We start from the raw sequence: 22,685 nt of genomic DNA on the forward strand, positions 1-22,685 counted from the left end.
AGGAGAAACAAATTCATCTTTAAAATGTCTGAAACTAATCTGCAAATATTCATATTAAAAACCATAGGTTAAACTTAGTCTACTAAAATATAAATTAAGTTACAAAGCAACAAAAAATAAAATACCTGACTTATATCACTACAATCTTCAACCTCACAACCTTCACTACCTTCACAACCTTCACTAATGTCACTCATGTCAACTGACCTGCAATTATAAAACGCATTAACTGTCACTCATATCCAAGAACACAAATCCAGTTTGCTTTTTGTACCCACCCAATCCTAAATGTCGAAACCAACAAACTCAGTTCCGAACATCCAACAACACAACTGCACTTCGCATTTTGTACCCACCCCACCCTAACTGCCGAAACAGTTCGCATTTTTGCTTACACAAAACAGTTCACATTTTCAATTAACAATCCATAACAACATTTACGATTTAGAGAGCATCCATTTGGGGAATAACACATCAAAATGCCATTTCAATCGTCGAACAAGAAAATACGAAAATGGGGTTTCATTTGGGGAAAAACATCACAAAAATAGGAGTTTCATTTGGGGAAAAATATCACAAAAATAGGGGTTTGTAATCGGATAGTAAAACATACCAAAGTGCCCTTTGATTTGTAGAAAAAGAACACCAAAATTAGGGCTTCCAATTGTCCACACGAAGCTATGGCAGCAATCCACCTTTGTTATTCTTTCCCAACAGAGCACTGGCACTGTCGCTTTTCCCTAAACTGCCGCACTCTCGCCTTTAGTTTAAACCGCAAAGTTCAGTTCTGTTTTTCTTACTTTTCCTCACGTGCATGTGTATCACAACCTCAACGTTTACTCCACCTTCTCTCACGCGTCACTGCTCCTCTTTCGTTTAAAATTATTAAAATAATGAATGCCACGTAGGCGGGTAACTTTGGGGTCAAAAAAGTGAGGCATTCTATCATTATCCTTCTAAGAAAGACAAGTCTTCGTATTCGTCGTGACGACTTCGAAGCTATTGCCTCATATTGGTTTTTATTAGTTGATTTATTTTTTTTAGTGTGTGATTTTCTGTATATTTTTTTATATTAGTTGATTTATTTTTTAGAGTGGAGTGTAGTTTACAAATTCAAAACATAAATATTTATTATATGTTTTTCTATTTTTTTAATTTAATTTTGACAAAAAATGTTGGAACATTCATTAAAAATATAAAACAACAAATAAAGTATGTGAAAATTAATAATATAAATAATTTATAATCTCAAAGTTGGAATACAATATTAGAATATATTCACCTGTGACCTCCAGTGTCACATGGAGGTCGTCTTCTTAGCCTGGGTGATCGTCTAGGTGGTTGTTGTTCATGTGGTTCATCATCGTCTTCACCTTGTTGAGTTTGAGGAAAATAGGGATGGTGAACAGTTGTTTGGGGTGTTTGAAAATGCATTGATGGAGGATAAAAGGGCATTAATGATGACGATCCTTGATTATGTGCAGACGGTGGTGTCATGACTGAGTTATCAAACATGTGTGATGATCCTACACCATAGCTTGACTAAGACAGAAAGAATGCGTATGGTGAAGGGGGTGTTTGATGGGTTGTCATGCCTTGCCATCACGTAATAGTTGTTTGTTATTTCTCCCATATAGACCTAATCACATACATTCATCTAGTTTATAGGCTCTACACCATCAACAAAGCATATGAACTCTAGTTTCATTCGATTAAAAATAGAGATTATTGGTTTACATACACCAGACCTAATTTCATTCCATTCCCAAACATGCATCGTAGGGCATCGGGAAGACATCTGACTACTCGTATCCACAATGAAATGGATCAACCCAATCCCAATAGACGAAATAAATGTTCAAATTGTAGAAATGAAGGACATTACAGGGGAAATTGTCCCTATCGTTAGTAGTTTTTGCTATTTCTAGTTTTTTCAATCTGTTATATTATGGAATTCCTATCTTACTTGTAATTTTCCATTATCTAAAAAAATGATCTTACTATTTATAGTTTTATGAAAATATCTCAAATTATTAGTTTTGAACAACTTCAACTTCCATTCATATTCTATCAATAATTATTTATGTTACTTCCATTCCATGCCTCTCTATATATAAAAAAATAACTATAATTAAAAAAATGATCCATCAAAACTGAAGTCGCTATAAGTTAGAACGACTTCAGCTTAGCACAATCAGAAGTCACTAAGACTCAGTGATTTCTGTCTATATTTGATACAAAGAAGTCATCATCATATGTGACGACTTCGCCATTTTCAAAGAAGTCGCTAGGACTTAGAGCAACTTCACTTTTTGAAGTCGGTATGTATCGGAACGACTTGACCCTATTCTATAATTGCAGCCAAACAAACCACTTTTGTAAATTAAGGCCAAAATTGACCTAGTTTAAAAAAAGTCGTATTATTGCTATATCATCCCAAATAAAAACCTAATATGACTCTTTCTTAGGTTTTTAACACAACGGGTCAATTTGTTTTCAAAATTACCAATTTGGTTTCCTTTAAAAAAATACCTAAAAGGTCAAGTAGTATTGTGTAAGCATAACTTTGTTTTGAAAAAGTCGTCATGTCTATGGACGACTTTGAACTATGGAAGTGAACTCGTTAAAGAAGATGACGACTTTTGTGTAATGGTGAGAAAGATTCTAAGAATGGGTATTTGGTTAAGTTGGAATGCTTTGGGTGAGGGTTTATGATATGATTTGGTTCATGCATGTTCAATTATATTGAACTCACCCTTCTGTTTGTGTTTGGCGATGATCATGTGACTTGGCACACGGAAGCATATGATATTACAGGTGATGTTGTTAAGGCATAGAGACGAAGTGAGGGCTAGCTATGAGGATTGTTTTAAAGAAAAGTATCTCTTTTATTATGTATTAGTTTTAGTTATGGTTAAATTTTGGAATTTGTAATAATTAAGTTCAATTATGGATTTTTGGATTTAAGCGCGTTTAATAAATTTTGAAATTTCCCACGCTTGTGGGGAAAGAATATTAAAGGCTGAATTATTTAAATTTTTATTTATTTTTATTAACTAATATCTGCCCAGGATGTTACAAATCCTATTTGGAAAATTGAGAGAACATGAGTTAGAACTTGGAAGGCTCAAAGAAGAGGAAGAAGAAGAAAGAAAGCACAATGTAGCTCTGAAAACTATTGTAAAAACTGCTGGAAAAACATCCACGACCAGAGGTAAAAAAAAATGGATAATCAAAATGAGGAATACTTTGTCAGTGAAGTGTTGAACCTGATGGTGAAAAGATTTCTCAAAGTTCCTAAAGTATAAGAACAAAACCAACAATAAATATGCTGGAAATAGGAAATCATCAAGGAAGGAAGATACATTTGTTGCTCCAACTTGCTTTGAATGTGGCAAAGATGGTCACATTAAGTCTGAGTGCCTTGTCCTCAAAATGAAGCAAAAACTAAAAGAATAGAATGAAGCTACAAATAAACTCAAAAAGAAGAAGAAGGCTTACATTGCTTGGGAAGATAATGAGTCAAGTACTTCAAGTGAATCTGGTGAGAGCCTTGAAGAGGAGAACAAGTTCTATCTTATGGCAAACTGTTAACACCCAATTTCATCCGGGTGAATGCATTTGTCTTGTTAAATAAAAATATGTTAGGTTTTTAATTTTAATTATACCATGAAGAAAAGAAAAAAGAACAACAAAAAAAAATAAAAGGAAAAGAAGGGAGAATCTAATTTGTTTTTAATTATCACACCCTCACCATTTTCATGAGCCCAAATATTTTATACATATTTTTACCCCCACTGTTTGTTATTTACACTCTTCACATGACATGTTAAAAGAGGACGTTTTGTAATTTGTGTTTTTAGAGAAGGGTATAATATTAGGAACAATATTTTTATAATAATTTGAATAAATATCTTGCATTTACACTTTTGTGATGTGTCTCGTTGATTTGTCAGTCAGAAAAAATATTATTTAAAAAATTAGAAGCAAATATTTCCGATAATAATGCTTTTAGAGAATGATACGATTTTAATAGTTAAAAGAAAATATTTCTGGTAATAATTAGAATCAATTGTATGAATAATATGTTATGATTTGATCACGATTTTTATGTGACGGAAAATATGATTCTAGTAATTACAGGCAATATTTCGTTAATAATTATAATCAACACCTGGATATTATGCGACTATTTAATTTCTATAATATGTTTCATGAGCACCAATTTCTTTCTCATATATTTTATTATAATTAAAGACTAAGATTTCAGGGGTACCCCAAGGTGCCTATATAAGCACAAAATTTCTCCAATGCAAGACACACAAAAAATTCGAAAAGCCCCTCTCCTTTTTATTACCAGAGCACGCGCAAAAGAGGGTCACCTTAAGGTAAATTTTCTTTGCTCCTAATGTTATTCATGATTCTCTTATAATATCAAATGTATGATCGTTTGAACTGTTATATGATTAAATGTGTTTGGGGTTCGCATGTTAGATGATTTTGGGTTTGTCATTGATGTGCTCAACCTTTCTCTTTCCCTTTATTTTCATCTTGATGAATAAAAGGTTTCTTTCGTAGACTTCAATTCTCTCTAAAAAAATGATAATAATAAATAAATAAAAAATTATTTTTTTCTTTTATGTAAGTATTGAATGTCATGCCAAGTCTCGGACTTGTTTGATAATCAAAACACTCTTTCATAGGTTTTTAATTCTTTTTTTTAAAAAAAATATAGTAATAATAAAAAAATAAAAATTATAAAATCATTTTAAATATCATGTCAAATCTCAAATTTGCTTAATAACTAAATTTTTATCCTGTAGAATCTCAGGTTCTCTTGATATTAATAAAATATATATATACATAAAATCTAAAATTTAGGAAATAATAATAATAATATCAAACAACTTTTTTAAAAAAAATAAGAACTACGTTATCCCTGATTTTCCAAATGGGAATACGTAGGAGCGAGTACAATCCTCGTCATGCCAAAAAAAAATTTGTTTTTAATCTTTATTATTTTTGTATGTGTTTTTTTATTTTGTTTGATTTTTTGGGGAACAACGAATATTTTAAACATCAAATTCTATCTTGCACACTTAATTAAAGAAGGAATTGTCCTAAGACAAGCGTTGTGAGGTGCTAATACCTTTCCCACACGTAACCGACTCCCGAATCCAAATTTGGTTTCGAAGACTTTTCTTTTTTAAGGTTTTTCTATAGTTTTCCATAATAAACTATGGTGGTGACTCCTCTTTTTTTTTAAATTATTTTTGCCATTTCGCCGCGATCTCAGTTGCGACACAAACATTGAATCATCAAAAAACAATGTAAGTAATGATTCTTACACTAATGAAAATGATTATGATCAATTAGTTGAGGCATTTAATGAATTGTATGAGGAAGCCACAAAATTGTAAAAATCAAACAATAGATTTAAAGGGGAAAATAAGTGGCTAGAGAATAAACTGAAAAAGCTAGAAAAAGAGAATGAAAGCTTAAAGACTAGTCTAGAAGAAGTAGAAAGAAATCAGAAACATCAGATTTCAAATTGTAAGAATAGCACTCAAAACTGTGATAACTGCTCTAGGAAATTGGAAAAATTAACTTACTTAAAGAAAACCCTCTCTAAGTTCACATTAGGAAAATCAAATCTGGATGTCATTCTAAGTTCTCAAGATGCCTATTTCTAATTGTAGTAGAGGGGCTGGCAAGAATGATGAGGCAAGCAACAAAAAAAAAAACTCTGTATAAAGGTGTTAAGGTGGGAAAAAAGGGTATTGTGGTTAATTTACTACAATTTGTTGATGATACTTTATTTGTGTGTGATACAAACAAAGAAAACTTAACAACTATAAAGACTATATTAATATGCTTTGAGCTCACATCAGGACTACGAGTAAATTACCATAAAACAAGGATTGGAGGGATGGGGATTGGGAAGGAAACTATACAAAACTTCTCTAGGTTTTTGAATTGTAGCCAAATGAAGGTGCCTTTGAAGTACCTCGGTATGCCAATAGGAGACAACCCTTGAAAAAACAATTATGGCATGATGTGGTGGCCAAAATTAGGAATAAACTATCTAGATGGGAAGGTAAACAATTGACTTTTGTAGGTCGTGTGTGCCTAATTAAGTCAGTCCTTTCGTCTTTGCCACTATTCTACTTGTCATTCTTTAAAGCACCAAAATGAGTGTGTAAAAAGATCACGAATATACAAAGAAATTTTTTGTGGGGTAATGGTTTGAGAATAGGAAGATTGCTTGAATTAAGTGGGAAAATTTATGCCAATCAAAGGAAGAAGGTGGGTTGGGTATAAGAGAAATAGAAAATTTCAATAAAGCTTTTTGGAAAATAAAAATGGAGGTTAGGAACAAAAAAATAGAGACTATGGAAGGAAGTGCTTAATCCACATGGAGGGACATAAAATTGCAAAATTCAACAAAGAAAGGATCGTAGTAGTGGAAAGATATATGTAGCATATGTGGGGAAGGGGTGATTGATAACTGGTTTGACCATAGTGCTAGTTGGAGGGTGGGGAGAGGGAACACAGTAAAATTTTGCGAAGACAAATGGGCAAGAGATATGCCCCTATGTTATAGGTTTCCAAGATTATATGCAATCTCAAACTATAAGGAAAAAAGTATAGAGTAGGTTGGGGAATGGAGAGATAGATCCTGTGTGTGACAGCTAATATGAAGGAGAGAGAGATTTATATGGGAAAAATACTTAAAACAACCTGAAATCAACTTATAGCTGGACAAAATCTAATTAGAGAAAGAGAGGGCATATGGGTTTGGAAATATGATGAGGCGGGTGTAACATCCCGCCAGGATATTACTGATTTATAATTAAATAAATGAAATAAATAAAATCTTGCGTTCAATAATACCTCATGTTCCCAAGATGCGGGAAAATTTAAAACTTTATTAAATGGGCGAATAAAGTGTACAACGTTCATTACAAAACCAAAATCCACAATGTTATCAAGTCACCCGTCAGGGTTTACATATGTTTGCAAAAACAAGTAAATAAACGTAATAGTTTCCCCAAGTCAATCCCCTCTCCGCGACTAGGCTGCACCAGAGCCACCTGCATCACCAACATCTGCTCCCGTGTACCGCGTACACGATCATCGCCACACACACGCAGATAGGGTGAGCTTAACAATTAAATCACATGTAGAAAGTTGCAGAAACATAAGCATATAAACACAAGATATCGTACATAACATAAACATATCACATTACCCAGTTCTTTAATTTCTACCATCTGACCCCCAATCAGATTATTCGTGTTCTACAACGTCTAAGGATTTCTTCAAGGTGACCTGCTGCCATACCTATCGGCCACAACCGACAGAGCACGTGCGGGAAAACATGCTACGGATCATACACCGCAACGCCAGGTAGAGTTCCCATATACGAACATAGTCCATATTCGTCCCAAGACTACCAAACTCGTCAGTCAACAACTGAGGAGGGCAATCTATCTAGACCCATCCGTACTGGCCACAACCAACACACTCACACCGACAACACTCGTCAACCCGAGCCACAACTCAAGGGTTCCTCGTGTTCATCCGCCATCCCGAGCCACAACTCAAGAGATGCTATTCCGAGCCACAACTCAAGGAATACCACGTGCTTAACCCCTATCCCGAGCCACAACTCAAGGGATACGTTCCGAGCCACAACTCAAGGAACACCAGCAATCTCACCCTTAAGGCATCACTAGACGCACTGTAGATCACAAATTCATAATTAAAACTCAAAGCTGCAGCAGTATAAGTCGCCTGGCGGGGGACACGTGCCGTCAGGCGCTGCCAGCTCCCAGACCGCTTGGCGGGTGTCGCGTACCTCCAGGCGCACAGCACCTCAAAATCCATCTCGCAGCAGGTACCGCCTGGCGGTATTACCCTCACCCCAGGCGTCGGCCACTCAGTTGCCCTCTATTACTAGGCCATCGCCTAGCGGACCCAATCACACCGCCAAGCGTTGTATCAGTACAGCAGCACTCCAGTTGAGTTCCTTGTCACGAGTTTTCATGGTTCACAGCTCCTAGCTCCCAATGCTCTTCTCACTAACTAAATCATAACAAGTCTCTTAGACTTGACTAGTCACAATGCCCTTGCATCAATGGAAGTACCTTGAAACCATTTTCCTAGTCTAGATTCACGTACTCTTGTTATAATTTTAGTATAACTCACCCTTTTCTCCAAACAGTACCCATGCTCCTACAATACTTGTCCTCATTTCTTCCCCTTTTATAACCTACTTAAATATACAAGTTCATCTCACTATATTTTATACTTATTTCCACTATACTCAGATTACAGTACCACCGTCCAACCAGACCTCTCAAGGTCCAATATTGCACTCACACAGTTTTATGACTCATACCAAAATCTCAATTACAATTATCCCTCGTTATTCTAATATACTCGTCCTCGCATACCCTATCCACCATCTATCTAATTTCATTCCATCAACTCCCATCCCTATGACTCCGAACTTCAACCAAATGCACTCATTTTTACACCAAGCTCCCACTGACCCTCAACACCTGCTCAATCACGACAAGCACTCCCTCTGCACTGTCACCAACGTCGCCTGGCGGCCAGCTTCGCGCCGCCAGGCGGTGCATCAGTTCTGGAACTTCCCAAATTCCTGCACTGCACCAACCAGACTCCAAATCTCGCCCACTTCTCGCAATTTCACAATCCGAACATTCCTTAAAGGACTTTACCTATTCCATAGGTTTTCCTTTCAGAATCTTCACACAATTGTACCTTATAGTACCAGATTTCCCAATTTTTCCATCTTAATACCTAGCTGCACTGTTTCATTACTTATACAGATTATTCAAGCCGAAAATCAACAAATACCACTCCCATCATCTTATAACTACCTTTCCCCATCTTTCTCACCGATCAAAAATCTTCCACAAAGCATAAAACCAGGAAATCGAGTCAACAGACACGCGTCGCCTGGCGGAAATTCATTACCGCCAGGCAGTTCATAAAAATAACCCAGAATTCCTTCATTCATTTGCGTCGCCTGGCGGTACGGGGTTCCACCGCCAGGCACTGCCCCCAGAAACCCCCCAAACAGACGCAGTTGGCATGAGCCGCCTGGCGGCTATGCATAGCCCGCCAGGCGGTTTCTGGAAAATTTCCAGATATACAAATTTCACAATCAGAACAAAAATCATACATTCATATCATCATACAATTCATGGGATTTAATAAGATTAACAAGGCAAACGGAGTCCAGCTCCCCTAACCTGGATCCTTAGCTTAAATTTGAACAATTGATGAAGCTCTCCCTTGATCACCAATAGCCAACCTTGGTTTCTCTCAATTCTACCTTCAACTCCCTCATGTCAGACCCCTCTCACTCACCCTTGTCTCTGTTTTTCTGAGTCTAAGTTCAGCCTTGCCAAAACCTTGCCTAAACTCCAACTTTTTCCTTTTAAACTAGTACTTTAGGTTACCCAAAACATTAAAATAAGCATAAGTTCCATTTAGCATTTCCAAGGTTTGAACCCATGACCCATTTGTTACCACTCAAATGCATAACCACTTCAACCAATCATGTTTCATGCTAACCATCACAATTCAAGCATCATATCATAACAGAACATGCTTTCATAGATTGAAATAATAATAATAACATAAAAAGTATCATGCATAGGACTCGAACCCAAGTCCTTTCACACAATCAAAGTGCTCTCAACCACATAAGCTAACACCTTTCCATATCATACCAACCATAATTTAATGTCATAATTATTACCCCTCCCGTATTTATTAATTATTTATTTAATTAATTAAATTCTACGGGTCTTATAGCGGGAGTATTTTCTGCTAGTTCTACATATAACGTGTTGCAACACAATGTAACAAGGGAAAATAATACAATGTTCAAATGTTTTTGGAATGTGAAGGCTTTACACAATGCACCACTATACTTTTGGTGGAGAATGTTGTTGAATAAGGTACCTACAAAGGATAAGTTAATAAACAGGGGAGTTCAAATTGGTAGAAATCTCTATTGACTTATGTAATGAACAAAATGAAAATGTCTCACACCTATTCTTTTGTTGCAAAATAGCCCAAGTTTGGAATTTGTATGATAGGTGGGTGGGAGTTAGTTCAGTGAACCATAACCAAGCTAAAATTCAAATAAGATTATTTTCAAACAAGGTAAAATAGACATAGAAGAAATCTTTTGTATGGCACAACTAAATACATGATTATGGATGAAATATAAATTGCCTAATTTAACCTTTTCATTCTCAGATTGGTATCAATGTCCTATATTATGTTTAAAATGTTGACTCGGTGATCAATGAAGCCTCGTTTAATCTAAGGCTAAAAATATTTTAGTCTAGCAGTGTGTGGTTGTACATTCTATGCAAGTATCAAATCATACATAAGCCCAATACAAAAATTAAAGGAGCAAATCAAGCATTGCAAATAGTCTATTTGAGCATGGTGCCTTGAGTCTAAGCAAGAACAAGAAAATGAGAAGCATTATGTTGGGTTTAGATCTCAAGAAACATTTTCTTAGATAGGAGAAGAACTTTATATATATTTTGTAATTATTCTGTAAAACAATTAGAGCACCCTAATATTCTATTATAAAAATATTTTGGTGATACAAAAACAAAAATGGAGTCATAATTTTTGAAAATTGAAAAACTTCTCGTGTTACAGATCACATATTTTACCCTAAATGTGTGATAATTTACCTTCCTAACTTTTGCATCGAAATTTTTTATCGGGGCTCTTGTTTTCCCATTAGTTTTATAATTTTATTCCAATAATAATAATAATAATAATAAAATAAAAAAAAACAGGTGAGGTTTGTTATTGGTCAGAGGATTTCATTTGCTGTAGGAAAGACGAAGTAAATTAGAAGATCCTAAAAAGTTGTTTATTGTTGACCGGCGAGAAGGGAAGTGGGAGCAGTGTGTTTGGCAGCGGAAGGAGGAGCCAGAAAGTGTGAAATGGATTTGGACCACTGGATCTCCAAGGTCAAGGATGGCCAGCATCTTCTTGAAGATGAGCTTCAACTTCTTTGCGAATATGTATGTACACACTCTCTTTCACCTTTTAGGGTTTCTCTTTCATATCTTCAAATCAATTGCATCAAATATCTGCTCTTTTCCTCCATTCATAACCCAATTTTCATATCGGAAGACCCAATATACATCGTAGACGATCTTTAGGGCTGACACTGTCTGTCCCCCGGTTTGCGCTCTGCTTGTGTTTTTTGTGCACTTCTATTGCTGTGTTCTTTGTCTAACTCTGCTGCTAGCTCTACCATTAACTTTTGCTGTTCCTCGTTGCAGCTTTAGTTTTCAGTTTAAGTTTTAAATTGAACTTACGAGTGAGTGTTCACATGTTCAGGTTAAAGAGATCCTTATTGAGGAGTCAAATGTGCAGCCTGTGAATAGCCCAGTTACGGTTTGTGGTGATATTCACGGTCAGTTTCATGATCTGATGAAACTTTTCCAGACTGGGGGTCATGTGCCGGAGACAAATTACATTTTTATGGTATGTATGTATGTATGTACGTACTAGTACGATTATCTTTTGGAACTGGATAACCATTTTTTCAACATATCTTTTCTTAAGTGGTATATCTTCCCTGAATTGAATGTCTGGCAGGGAGACTTTGTTGATAGGGGCTACAATAGTCTTGAAGTATTCACCATCCTTTTACTTCTAAAAGCTAGGTATGATGTTTCCATGTATGCTTCCATCTGCCTTAACTTGTTCACGTCACATGGCTTGCGGTTATACTATCTTTATGTTTAAGGACATTTTTTTCTGCTTCTTCTTGGAGTCATGGTAGTAATTTAGTGAACATGTTTGGATCTCTAATATTAAAAATTAGAATTAGAATTATTGTGATTTTATAAATTCTTTTCTTTTTATTTATTCATCTTTCATTTTTGTTTAACTTCATAGATACCCAGCTAATATTACCCTTCTACGTGGAAACCATGAAAGTAGACAACTAACACAGGTATGTTTCTATTCTATCACAAGCTTGTCTATTTGTACCCGGCATGAATTATTCTATGCAAGCAGTAAAAAACAGATTATGCAAAAGAAAAGGTTTTTGCTCCATCTCACTCTAACATACTAATTTGAATCTTACTAGGGATTTTCTAAATTATTATTTGATTAGTTCATTGATGTTATCATGTTTACCAGAACAATGACATAAATCACTCTCTAGACTTGTTGGATTTTATATTCAGTAAACAGTAATACAAAATAGGAGGGCTCTTGAAGTTTTCTTCTCCATGTCATTTTAAATTATGCCAATTCTAACCTTAGGTAGTGTTTGTTATGTGATTATGCACGACTTCACTGCATGTCATCTTTAGCAATTTTAAATTAGATCCTTTTGAAATTTCTTCAGAAGAAATAGTTGTTCTAGAATTGTCTACCAACTAGGACTTTTCCGAAATTGCGATGAAAGTTAGGAGATGATTCTTTAGGTTTGCATACAGAATCTACTTTTCCTTGGATTGAGGTTCGGGATTGAAAAAGTGAAGTGGAAATCTGATTTCTGCAAGGAAAAATTTGAACTATGCTAGTTAGCCTTGGTGGTCTTTGTTCACCCGTTACCTGATTTGGATCAGTGCATCACTCATGTTAACTTCATCCTTTCAGAATAATGTGTAGTTCAAGTTAGATTATTATAGGAATTAATACGAATTTTGTTTTCATAGGAATTAATATAGAAATTACAGTCTTTGAATATAGTATTATTAAGGATACATGTACAAATAATTCATCTTTTCTAATTATCAATTATTCATTAACAAAAATATAATATATCTCTTTATTCAATTTTTTTTGAACTTCGTGCAAAGTTTTAATTTATTAAAAATGTATAAACCTGACATCTTCAAAATTTTCATTTTAGAAAACAGAAAATATAACATGATTACAGATATTTTTCTAAATCTTTACACTATGAAAATGAAAATTGTTTTCAAAAAATGAAAATACAAAATAAATAGAAAACATTTTCTAAAACCAAACAAGCCATGATGTCTAATGGTGTTTTGTTTATTCAGTATACTTTGACTTGTGTCTGCAATTTTTATTTCTGAGGATGAACCTTAGCACATTGTTAAACCTGTGCCTTTGATAGGTTCAGATCTTGGAAGGCCTGCGTACATCTACCCTTCTCTGACCCCCTTAGGTGGGAGCCCATTATACTGGATTATCTTATGTTAAATATCTATCTACCTTATGTAATTAGGTTCCGTATGGACGGGATAGGTAACTGATAAAGATGGGATATTTTGTTCTGTTCAAAGGATTAGGATTCCATTGATTGTTTAATTCATCAAGTGGTTTAGGGACTTGGGAGCTATATCCTAGTTTTTCCTTTTAACTTCTTCTGTAGTGAAAAATGTGAAGAATTATGAATTTCTGTTTATGGATCATAAAGATAAGGTGCGAATTGTGGAAGTGCTAAGATTCAAATTATAAATGTTGAATTCTATCATGCCATTTTATGTTAATATTGTAATTTTATGTTTTACTAGGTCTATGGATTTTATGATGAATGCCAGAGGAAGTACGGAAATGCTAATGCTTGGCGATATTGTACAGATGTCTTTGACTATCTTACACTTTCTGCAATCATAGATGGAACTGTAAATCACTTTTTACTCTCTCTCCATGAGTCCTTCTATTTTCCAAATGCACATGTAGGCAGTGCTTCAGGTTTTTCATTGCAAATTCTGTTTGAAGAAAAAAATAATTCTTTTATTTGCTTTGGTTGACTCAGGTGCTTTGTGTTCATGGTGGCCTTTCTCCAGACATCCGAACAATTGATCAGGTTCTCTCTCTACCCTTCGCTCTCAGTTGCTGGTCAAGCTCAATATTGTCTTAGTTTAAGGTTCATTTAAATTTGTTACATTGTTTATGTGATTATGTCTATCATCATCTTCTGTGTTTGAATCCATGATATTTAGGGATCACGTATGTGTTGTGATGTTCTTGTAAGTTACCTCTTGACTTGTTACTAGTGTGCAGTATTAATTTAGATTTGGCTTAAATCAAATTTATAATTTTGTGAATGTGCAACTTTGGTGCCTATAAAAGCTTAATTGTACATTTGGTTCTTTAGTTTTATAAAATTAAGCAATTCTAGTCCACTGCTACCATGTTTTTCAATTTCTAACAAAATGTTGACATGTCCATCAATGATAACAATATTAGTTAACATTTGATTGTAAGCTTTATTATTGTTATCACAAAAGATATGTTACACTTTTTGTTAGTAATTAGATGATATAATATGTTGGACTAAAAATGCTCAATCCTGATAACTTGGAGGACCAACTATGCTACTAAATTTTTTAAGTCAAAATTACACATTGGTGAAACTATGGGGACCGAAAGTGGATTTGAACTTTTAAGTTAGCTTGCTGATTCTTCCTTAGGTCTCATGCTTTCCAGTTTATTCAGAAAAAAAAAAATATTACTATTTGAACGAATTAGTATTTCTTTATCGAGTTGGATACATTTTTGTTCCCTTTTCCCTACAGTTTACTAATCAATTAATAATGTGATCTATTTTTGTTTTAATTAGAAATACTGTGGTGTTTCTTATTTCATTTTGGTGTCGGGTTTAATGTTCAACCGTACTGATAAATAATTCTTGATGAATAATTGTCTAAATTATTGAAGTTGCTTTTTCAGCAATATAATAAACAGGCATTTCATAGGTTGTTGTGTTCATTTACTATTATTTTCAAGGTTGACGAAGTCAATGGTCTACACGAACTTGTGGTGCCTGGGTAGATTAGTAAGCTTAAAAGGTTACCCAATAGAAGAAAACATTTAAAACCCCTATAACCCATTGTAATATACAAAATATATTTTAATGCCATTTACATAGTCAGTATTCAGCATTAGCAAATCAACCAACACAGCCAGCCGATCAATGACTGGATGGATGGATGGATGTAGATATAGGTATAGATATATTGGTTTGCATATAACAATGACTATCTATTTGACAGATAAGGATCATTGAAAGGAATTGTGAAATTCCTCATGAGGGGCCATTTTGTGATCTGATGTGGAGTGATCCTGAAGATATTGAAACATGGGCAGTCAGTCCCCGTGGAGCTGGTTGGCTTTTTGGATCCCGTGTCACTTCTGAGGTAATGTAATTCAATAGTGAATCACTTATTGAATTGAAGTGTTGAACATTACGTGGGAATTTTACATTATTTTCATGCAGTTCAATCACATAAACAATCTTGATCTTGTTTGTCGAGCACACCAACTTGTTCAAGAAGGTCTCAAGTATATGTTCCAGGATAAAGGCCTTGTAACTGTACGTATCTGTTTCTTTTGAAAATTTAATATTTTTCATTCTTTTAATTAACTATTGGGATGGGTAGTGCCATTACCTCGAGCAAGGATTTGTCTTTATGATAAGTATCCAAACATTGTTGTAACAACCCTCAAAAGCTAGATATTAAGGAAGCAACCAGGCACTTAAAAACTCTATCAAGCATCTCATACTACTCGATGTGGTTTTCTCTCTACAACACTTCACTCAATGACGCCTAACGTCAACACTAACAATGATGCAGACCGCCACAATCAAATAATATATAGAAAGAACTAGGTAAAGGTGGAATAGATACGGGAATATTATTATTTATCGCTGAAATCGGCAAAAAGAACATGCACTAGAAAGGATACTTCCTTCTAATACCCCAGAGCAACAACTCCTTACAAAGTAGCGTAACAACTACTCGGTCCAACCATAATGCGTCAATCCTCATCCCCCTTCCCCATACTCTCGTACTCCTTAATAAAAGGGATTCTATTCTCTCTCTATAACTAATTTTTTTGCCAGCTCATTTTTTCCCTTTTCTTTTGTAAACAATCCACTCTTTGGGCTTTGTGGCTGCTCCTTGGTCAATCCTTTCTTCCGGCCCAATGTTTACTGCTTGATCCCCATCAAACAACCTGACTTTAATACCAATTGATAAGTCTCCAAACTCTTGCAGAACCTATCTTCAAAAACTAGCTATTAAGGGGAGATAACTGAACAAATAAATGTTCCACCGAGCATCCCATACCACTTGATATGGGACTTACATGTCCCATAATAACCAATTCCTATCAATTTAACTTTCGCATAAAAATATAAACTACAGTTTTATTTGAGACTTATGAAACCAATTGAGTAATTCATTTTAATTTTGCAGGTATGGTCTGCACCTAATTACTGTTACCGTTGTGGAAATGTAGCTTCTATTCTTAGTTTCAATGAAAATATGGTGAGTCAACTGAAAATTTTCTTATTAAATGTTTTCCAGATTATCTCAGTTGCTGTATCATTCTGACTTATGATGTTTGTGGGGCTTTTGTTTATAGCTTATCTTGTATCAAGGAAGAACTTTTAAACGACCACCTCTTTCCTTAATAAATCAAATAGTAGGATTCATTCTTGTATGACCATCACATTAAAGAACTTATGACTTGCGAGATGTAGGAGGATATGGGTCTTCTTTCTAGTGGGGGACTTTTTTTCTCAATATTTGAATGGTGCTATTTAGCACACAGAGAATGACTTGTTGAGGTATAAACTGTTGAGTCCAATACAGTTTGAATACTAATGGTTATATGATATGGTCAGTCACAGATGGTGTGCCAAATGATAATAATGTTGAATGATTTTTTTTGGTATCTATCAAGTACTGATAGAATCAGAGAACTGCACTCTAAGCTTGTAATTGGATTGTGAGATGGAGATCATTAAGGAAGAAAAGGTATAGGGGATTGTCTCCTTTAAGCTGCTGCTTTACTGAGTCTAAAATATGAATACATGATGAGGTGGCAACTGAAAGGTGCTTCTTTTTTAGCAGTATTAGTGCTTCCCCTGGTTATGGATTTGAGTTTATTGTCCCTTTTTCTATAACCTTGGACTTGTGCTTGTGCTTGTGCCTGGATTTTCTTACATGGAGTAAACAATCAAGTGGTGAGTGGGTTTATACTTAAAATAAATATAAATTCCTGTAAAATATTTATATTGGAAAATTATTAAAACGATGAAGAATTACATATATTTTGTTGTGCTTGCTGTTCAAATTTTGTCATAGATGAATGCTTGAAATATAAATTCACACAATACCGAACCTTAAATTGAGAAATTGTGTTACAATACTATCAAATAAAACAATGACGAAATTATTGATGGGTAAACTATGACTTGTATAGAAATGAGAGAAGATTGGAAGAAATATGCTTAGTGATTGGAGTGGAATAACACTCAACTTCATACAAAGACAACTCAAGTCATCATGAATAGGAGTTGTGGTATCAGGTGATGAAAGAGAAGGACCTTCTGAAGAGGACTCACCTTGGGGTATTGGGCTCGCCATTTGGTTCCTGTGTTGATAGGTAATAATAGGTGGTGGAACTGGTTCAGTAGGATCATGAATGATATTTTGGATTACAGGAGTAGAAGACTCAATTAAATGAATAGGTAGAACATTCTGAATAGATTTAGAATCTTGAGTAGACGTAGGGAAGAAGGGAGAATGTTCAAAAAAGGTAACATTTGCAGTCATGTAATACTTCTTGGTCTTGGGTGAGTAACACTGATATCTTTTCTGAAGACGAGAGAGCCCACGAAGACACATTTGGTGGCTCTAGCCGAGAGTTTATCCAAACCTAGAGACATATCATGGACAAAACATACACAACCAAAAACACGTGGTGTAATATGAAAAGGGGTTCTTCTGGAGATACAATGGAGTAAAGAACTTTATTTTCAAGAGAAGAAGACATTCTGTTATTAAGATAACATGCGGTTAGGATAGCATCTCCCTAATAATAAATAGGCATATTTGCACCAAGCAATAAGGTACGAGCAGTTTCAACTAAATGTCTATTTTTCCTTTCTGCTATACCATTTTGCTGAGGTATATGAGGGCAAGTAGACTGGTGCAAAATACCGTGCAAACTTAGGAGTTTAGATAATTCAGAGGAAAAATATTCTTTAGTATTATTGCTTCTCAAAATTTGGATTATTTTTCCAAATTGATTTGATTTCATTAAAAAAAAGACATAGAAATTGATAGAAACTCAAAATGATCTTTCATTAGATAAACCCTGGTACATCTAGAAAAGTCATCGATAAAAGTAACAAAATATCTAAAGCCAAAAGATGACACACGACTTGGTTCCCAAATGTCATAATGGATAATAGAAAAAGTAGAATCACATCTAGATTCAGAATGTTTAGGAAAAGAAGACCTCACATGCTTTCCTAGTTGACATGATTAATATTACAATGTTTGTATTAAGTTCAGGAACCATCTTCTTTAGTTTTGACAAATGAGGATTTCCTAAGCGATCATGTAGCAATTTAGGAGATGAAGCAACACAAGAAACAGATAAGCTAGTGCCAAAGTAGTAAAGACCTCTACATTCATGTCTTTCGCCAATCATCCGACCCGTACCACGTTCTTGTATGACAAGAGTTAGCATCAACATTACATAACAATTTAATGATTTTGTTAATTGACTTAAAGAAATGAGACTAAAGGGACACTTAGGAACAAAAAGAATGGATTTTAAGTTTAAAGAAGGAGAAAGAGAAACTTGACCAATTTCTTGGGAAGCCACTTTATATCCATTGGCAACGGTTATGAAATGAGATGTTTTAGGAAAGGAGAGAGAAGAGAACAAATAGATATCACCAACAATATGATCAGATGCACCTGAGTCAATAATTCATGGATTTTGACCCTCCATAGATTGTGAATTGCTAGCTGTTGACAAACTGGAAGTTGTAGATGATTGAGCTAGGCGGTTGGATTTCAACCATAAATATTTTCGATATTCTTCATTACAAAACTTTGGCTCAAAACTTTCAGATTTTGAAATATTGGCTGTCTTGTCAGGAAAGCCATGTAGTGAATAACACTTCTCTTGAGTGTAGCCCATTCTTTTAGAATATGTGCATTGAGGATGGCCTCTACTACCACGCCTTCCTCTAGTGCCACGATCCCTTTTCCACGAGATGAAACCATGGCAGAAGATTCAACATTCTCTTGAAATTTTCTATTTTTAAGAGATGGAACATGAAGGAGGCGTGTTATTAGGTTTTCCTTGGAAGGAACTTCTTCACTAGTTAGAATTTGAACATGATCAAATTCTGGATTCATTGCTTGGAGAATCATAACCATGTAATACTTATCCAATTTGCTTTTATTTCTTCTAAGGAGTCCACTTCCAAAAACATCTTTAATTCCTCAATTGCTTATTGAGCTTTAGCCACAAAAGTCACGATGTCATTTTCATATTGCTTTAAAGAAGCTAATTGATTTGCTGAATCATAGAAGCATTGAATATCATATGCAATTATATTTTGGGCCTTTTTCCAAAAGGAATTACATGTTTTGGAAGTCCTTAGTGTATTTAAAATATTGGGCTCTACCGATTGCTGAAGTAGAGCACAAAGCTGAAATCAGCTTTCTTCCATTGTTGAATTTGATTCTGTGGCACTGAGCTTTCGTCTCCTTCCAAATGATCATGAAACCCTTGGCCAAGGAACTAAAGTTCCACATATGCAAACCAAGAAAAGTAATTTTTTCCATCTAATTTTTGGAAGTTATGGAAGCAGAGCAGTGCTCGAAAAAGATGGTACAATCCCTGAAGACATGATAAGTGGGCAGTAGCAAGTGGACTATTTGAAAAGCAGTAGAGAAGATAAAAATGAAAATCACCAAGGGTTCAAGAGAGAAAATTAGGGTTTTAGGAGGGAAAACCCTAGGAGACCCACCAAAAGACTGCGAAACCAGAAACGAAGGACAAATATGGACTCACAGAGCTCTGGTGAGCCAGACGAAGGTGGTCTAGAGGAGATCCAACAACTGGATGGTGGTGTGTGACACTCATGCACCTAGGGTAGCAGCGACGACGAATGACGTGTGGCGGCGTGTGTGACAGAGAACGAAGGCGCAACCACTTGGGTTGGATTGTGCTCCTCGAGGTGACTCAAACCCAGGTACTGGATGTCAAAAATCCAACGGACTGTGGCGGTAGACGACAGAAGACGGCGGCAGGCGATGGTTGACAGAAGAATAGTGAGATTTTACAAAGACAGGCATAGTGGGATCGACCCGCTCTGATACCAACTTGAGATTAAAGTGAAGAAGATTTAGAGTGAGTTTGAGAGAGTGATTAAACCCCTCTCAAGACTTTCATATTTCTAATATCTTAGATACCCTCATATACAATGAACATAAGAGAATTCTAGAAGACATTTCTAGGAACTAGGATCAACACAAAGTACAAAGCACCTAACAATAAACCTATTAAAGGTCATTTATTCTAACAGAAAAAGCTTTAATATGGCGTTTATTTATTTATTTTTTTCATTTTCTGGATTAGTGAAAATGCATGATCTCCTGTTCTGTATTTTTGGGGTATAAACCCTTCCCTAGGGGGTGTCTATTGCGTTTTGGATCAAGCAGTGAAGCTTATGTTTAAATAAAGCCAACAGGTTGGCAAAATATACTTTCTTCGGGACCCTAAATAAGAAAAGGAACGTAGTTTTGAATTATCATTTGTGTTTTGGTGGTGTTTGTGGTAATTGTACTTGCCAGAGGTCAACCTCACATCACATCCTTCCTGCTATTATTTGTCATTAAGGTTGTAATTATATAGAATTCCCGTCAGGCATGATGAAAATTACATTTTGCAGCATGCCTGATATCTGAATGTTGGAACATTTGTTAGGATGCTTTGATTTCGTGGCTGTCATCTTGCTTACAAGTTCACAGCATTTTGTTTATAGACTTACATTTTTTTTTCTTGAAACAGGAGAGAGAAGTTAAATTTTTCACTGAAACAGAGGAGAACAATCAGATGAGAGGCCCCAGGACAGGCGTTCCATATTTCTTATAACTTGAAGACGTTTTTCTTGAATTTATTGTAAAATTATATAGTAAGTGCCTTACTATTATGATTGGACGTTTATAGTATTGTATCGTGGAGCTTTTCTAAAAAGATGGATCTTTATTTTTGGCATAAGATTTGACAATCTTGTGTGCGATGTGTTGCATCGGAAATACCACTATATCACCATCTATGATCTGTGTTCCGAAGGTAAAAAATGAACTACTCTTTCGTTTTCACTTACCCCCATGATTGAGAATGCTATGGCATTTATAAAATGAAGTATAATCTCAAAGTTAGAAGTTGTGTCGATTGATTAATTTGTTAGAGCGACAGGGTAAATGCAGCTTAATTATACTAATCAAGTGTAGATTACGTGTATGTGTATATGGATCAATTTCAATTGCAGTTAGATTCTCTGATTCAAAATCACTCTTAGCCACATGGTGGTTCGACCACTTCGACGGTTGTCCGTGACAAGGATACTCCACTTGGTTTTCCTCAATTTTTGGTCACACTCCAGTTCTTGGGTGGATTTTTAAAGTTGAGAAGTTCTTGAATTGCTATAACACTTCCGATGTGTAGTGCAAGTTGATATAGTTACCATTCATTTTGATAAAGAAGTGGTTACATGGTTTCAGATGCTGCAACATTTAACTGGTAAATTGTGGTGCTAGCTTACTCGCACGTTTGAAGCTCAATGTTTCGACTCTCCAATGGGCAATTTGTTCAAATTGCAACTTCCAGGTTGGTCTCTGATTATTACCTCAAAAGCTGTAGCCTTGGCTAGGTTGTATGAGGAGAAATATACCTAATTGTTGAGCATCCTAATACTTATATTAATTTTCACCTGTATCTTCTGCATTGATTGGTGCTAATACAAACACTAGATCAGTTTCCAAACAAGCATTATCTCCTTTATTGCCCACTATACCACCAACCTGACCTAACAATGTGACTAAGATACTTGAGCAAGTTGATCCCAGTAATGTTGTTGTTTATTCTGCTAGTGATGCTCTTCATTTTATTGTTGAATGCTCTTAAGGGATGATTTTGGGTTGCTCAAATGATTTTTTGCAGCCATGGCTAGCCAAGTTTTTTAAATTACCTATCGAACCTGTACCCTTTTTAAAGTACTCCTTCAAGTATACCACTCCCTAGAACCCATGATCATTCCATTCCATTTGGTTGAAGGTTGCTGTTAAGGTTAAACCTTACAGGTATCCCCTTTGCCAGAAGGAGAAAATCCAGAAATTGGTAGCTGGTATCTTTGTGGGTTTGCACCGATTGTAAAACTCTTAATGACACTACTATCAAGGATTGTTTTCCCATCCTATAGTGGATGAGATAATTGATTAATTGCATGCTGCAACTGTCTTTTCAAAATTGGATGAGATTAGGAAATCATCTATCTTGTTGAATCCAGATGATAGATAGTTCATCAAATCACTACTATCAAGGATTCTTTTCAATCTAATCTTTTACAGGTAATGTCTCATTGGGTTTATTACTCTTATTTATCTATTTATAATTTAGTTCCAACAATGTATTTTCTTCATTTCTATTAAAAAAATTAATTTTATAAGTCCAACTTCCTTTGTTTCTATTCATTTTCACTTTCAATTGAAGATAATAATAAACTTCTTACTATGAAAAAATTTCAATCTAGGGACAAAGGTAATCAAGATATATATATATATATATATATA

At 35.1% G+C, this 22,685-nt stretch overlaps 1 protein-coding gene across 2 annotated transcripts; it reads left to right on the forward strand.

Moving 5' to 3' along the window:
* Nucleotides 1-10,866: 10,866 nt before the first annotated feature.
* FYPP3 (flower-specific, phytochrome-associated protein phosphatase 3) lies at nt 10,867-21,111 on the forward strand. 2 transcript variants are annotated; one of them, XM_085669747.1, is made up of 10 exons: nt 10,867-11,096; nt 11,419-11,565; nt 11,680-11,747; nt 11,983-12,040; nt 13,584-13,748; nt 13,829-13,879; nt 15,069-15,212; nt 15,293-15,388; nt 16,275-16,346; nt 20,902-21,111. In XM_085669747.1, exons 1-10 carry the CDS (start codon nt 11,016-11,018, stop codon nt 20,983-20,985), a joined length of 966 nt encoding a protein of 321 aa, XP_085525873.1. In that variant the 5' UTR covers nt 10,867-11,015; the 3' UTR covers nt 20,986-21,111. The 2 variants fall into 2 exon arrangements, with proteins under 2 accessions (XP_085525873.1, XP_027911429.1); XM_028055628.2 differs by having other exon boundaries at nt 13,584-13,694.
* The last annotated feature ends 1,574 nt before the right edge of the window (nt 21,112-22,685 follow it).

Source organism: Vigna unguiculata, chromosome 2, assembly GCF_037176805.1.
Source record: "Vigna unguiculata cultivar grain cowpea cultivar isolate G323 ecotype 2 chromosome 2, ASM3717680v1, whole genome shotgun sequence".
In the NCBI taxonomy this organism is placed as follows: domain Eukaryota; kingdom Viridiplantae; phylum Streptophyta; class Magnoliopsida; order Fabales; family Fabaceae; genus Vigna; species Vigna unguiculata.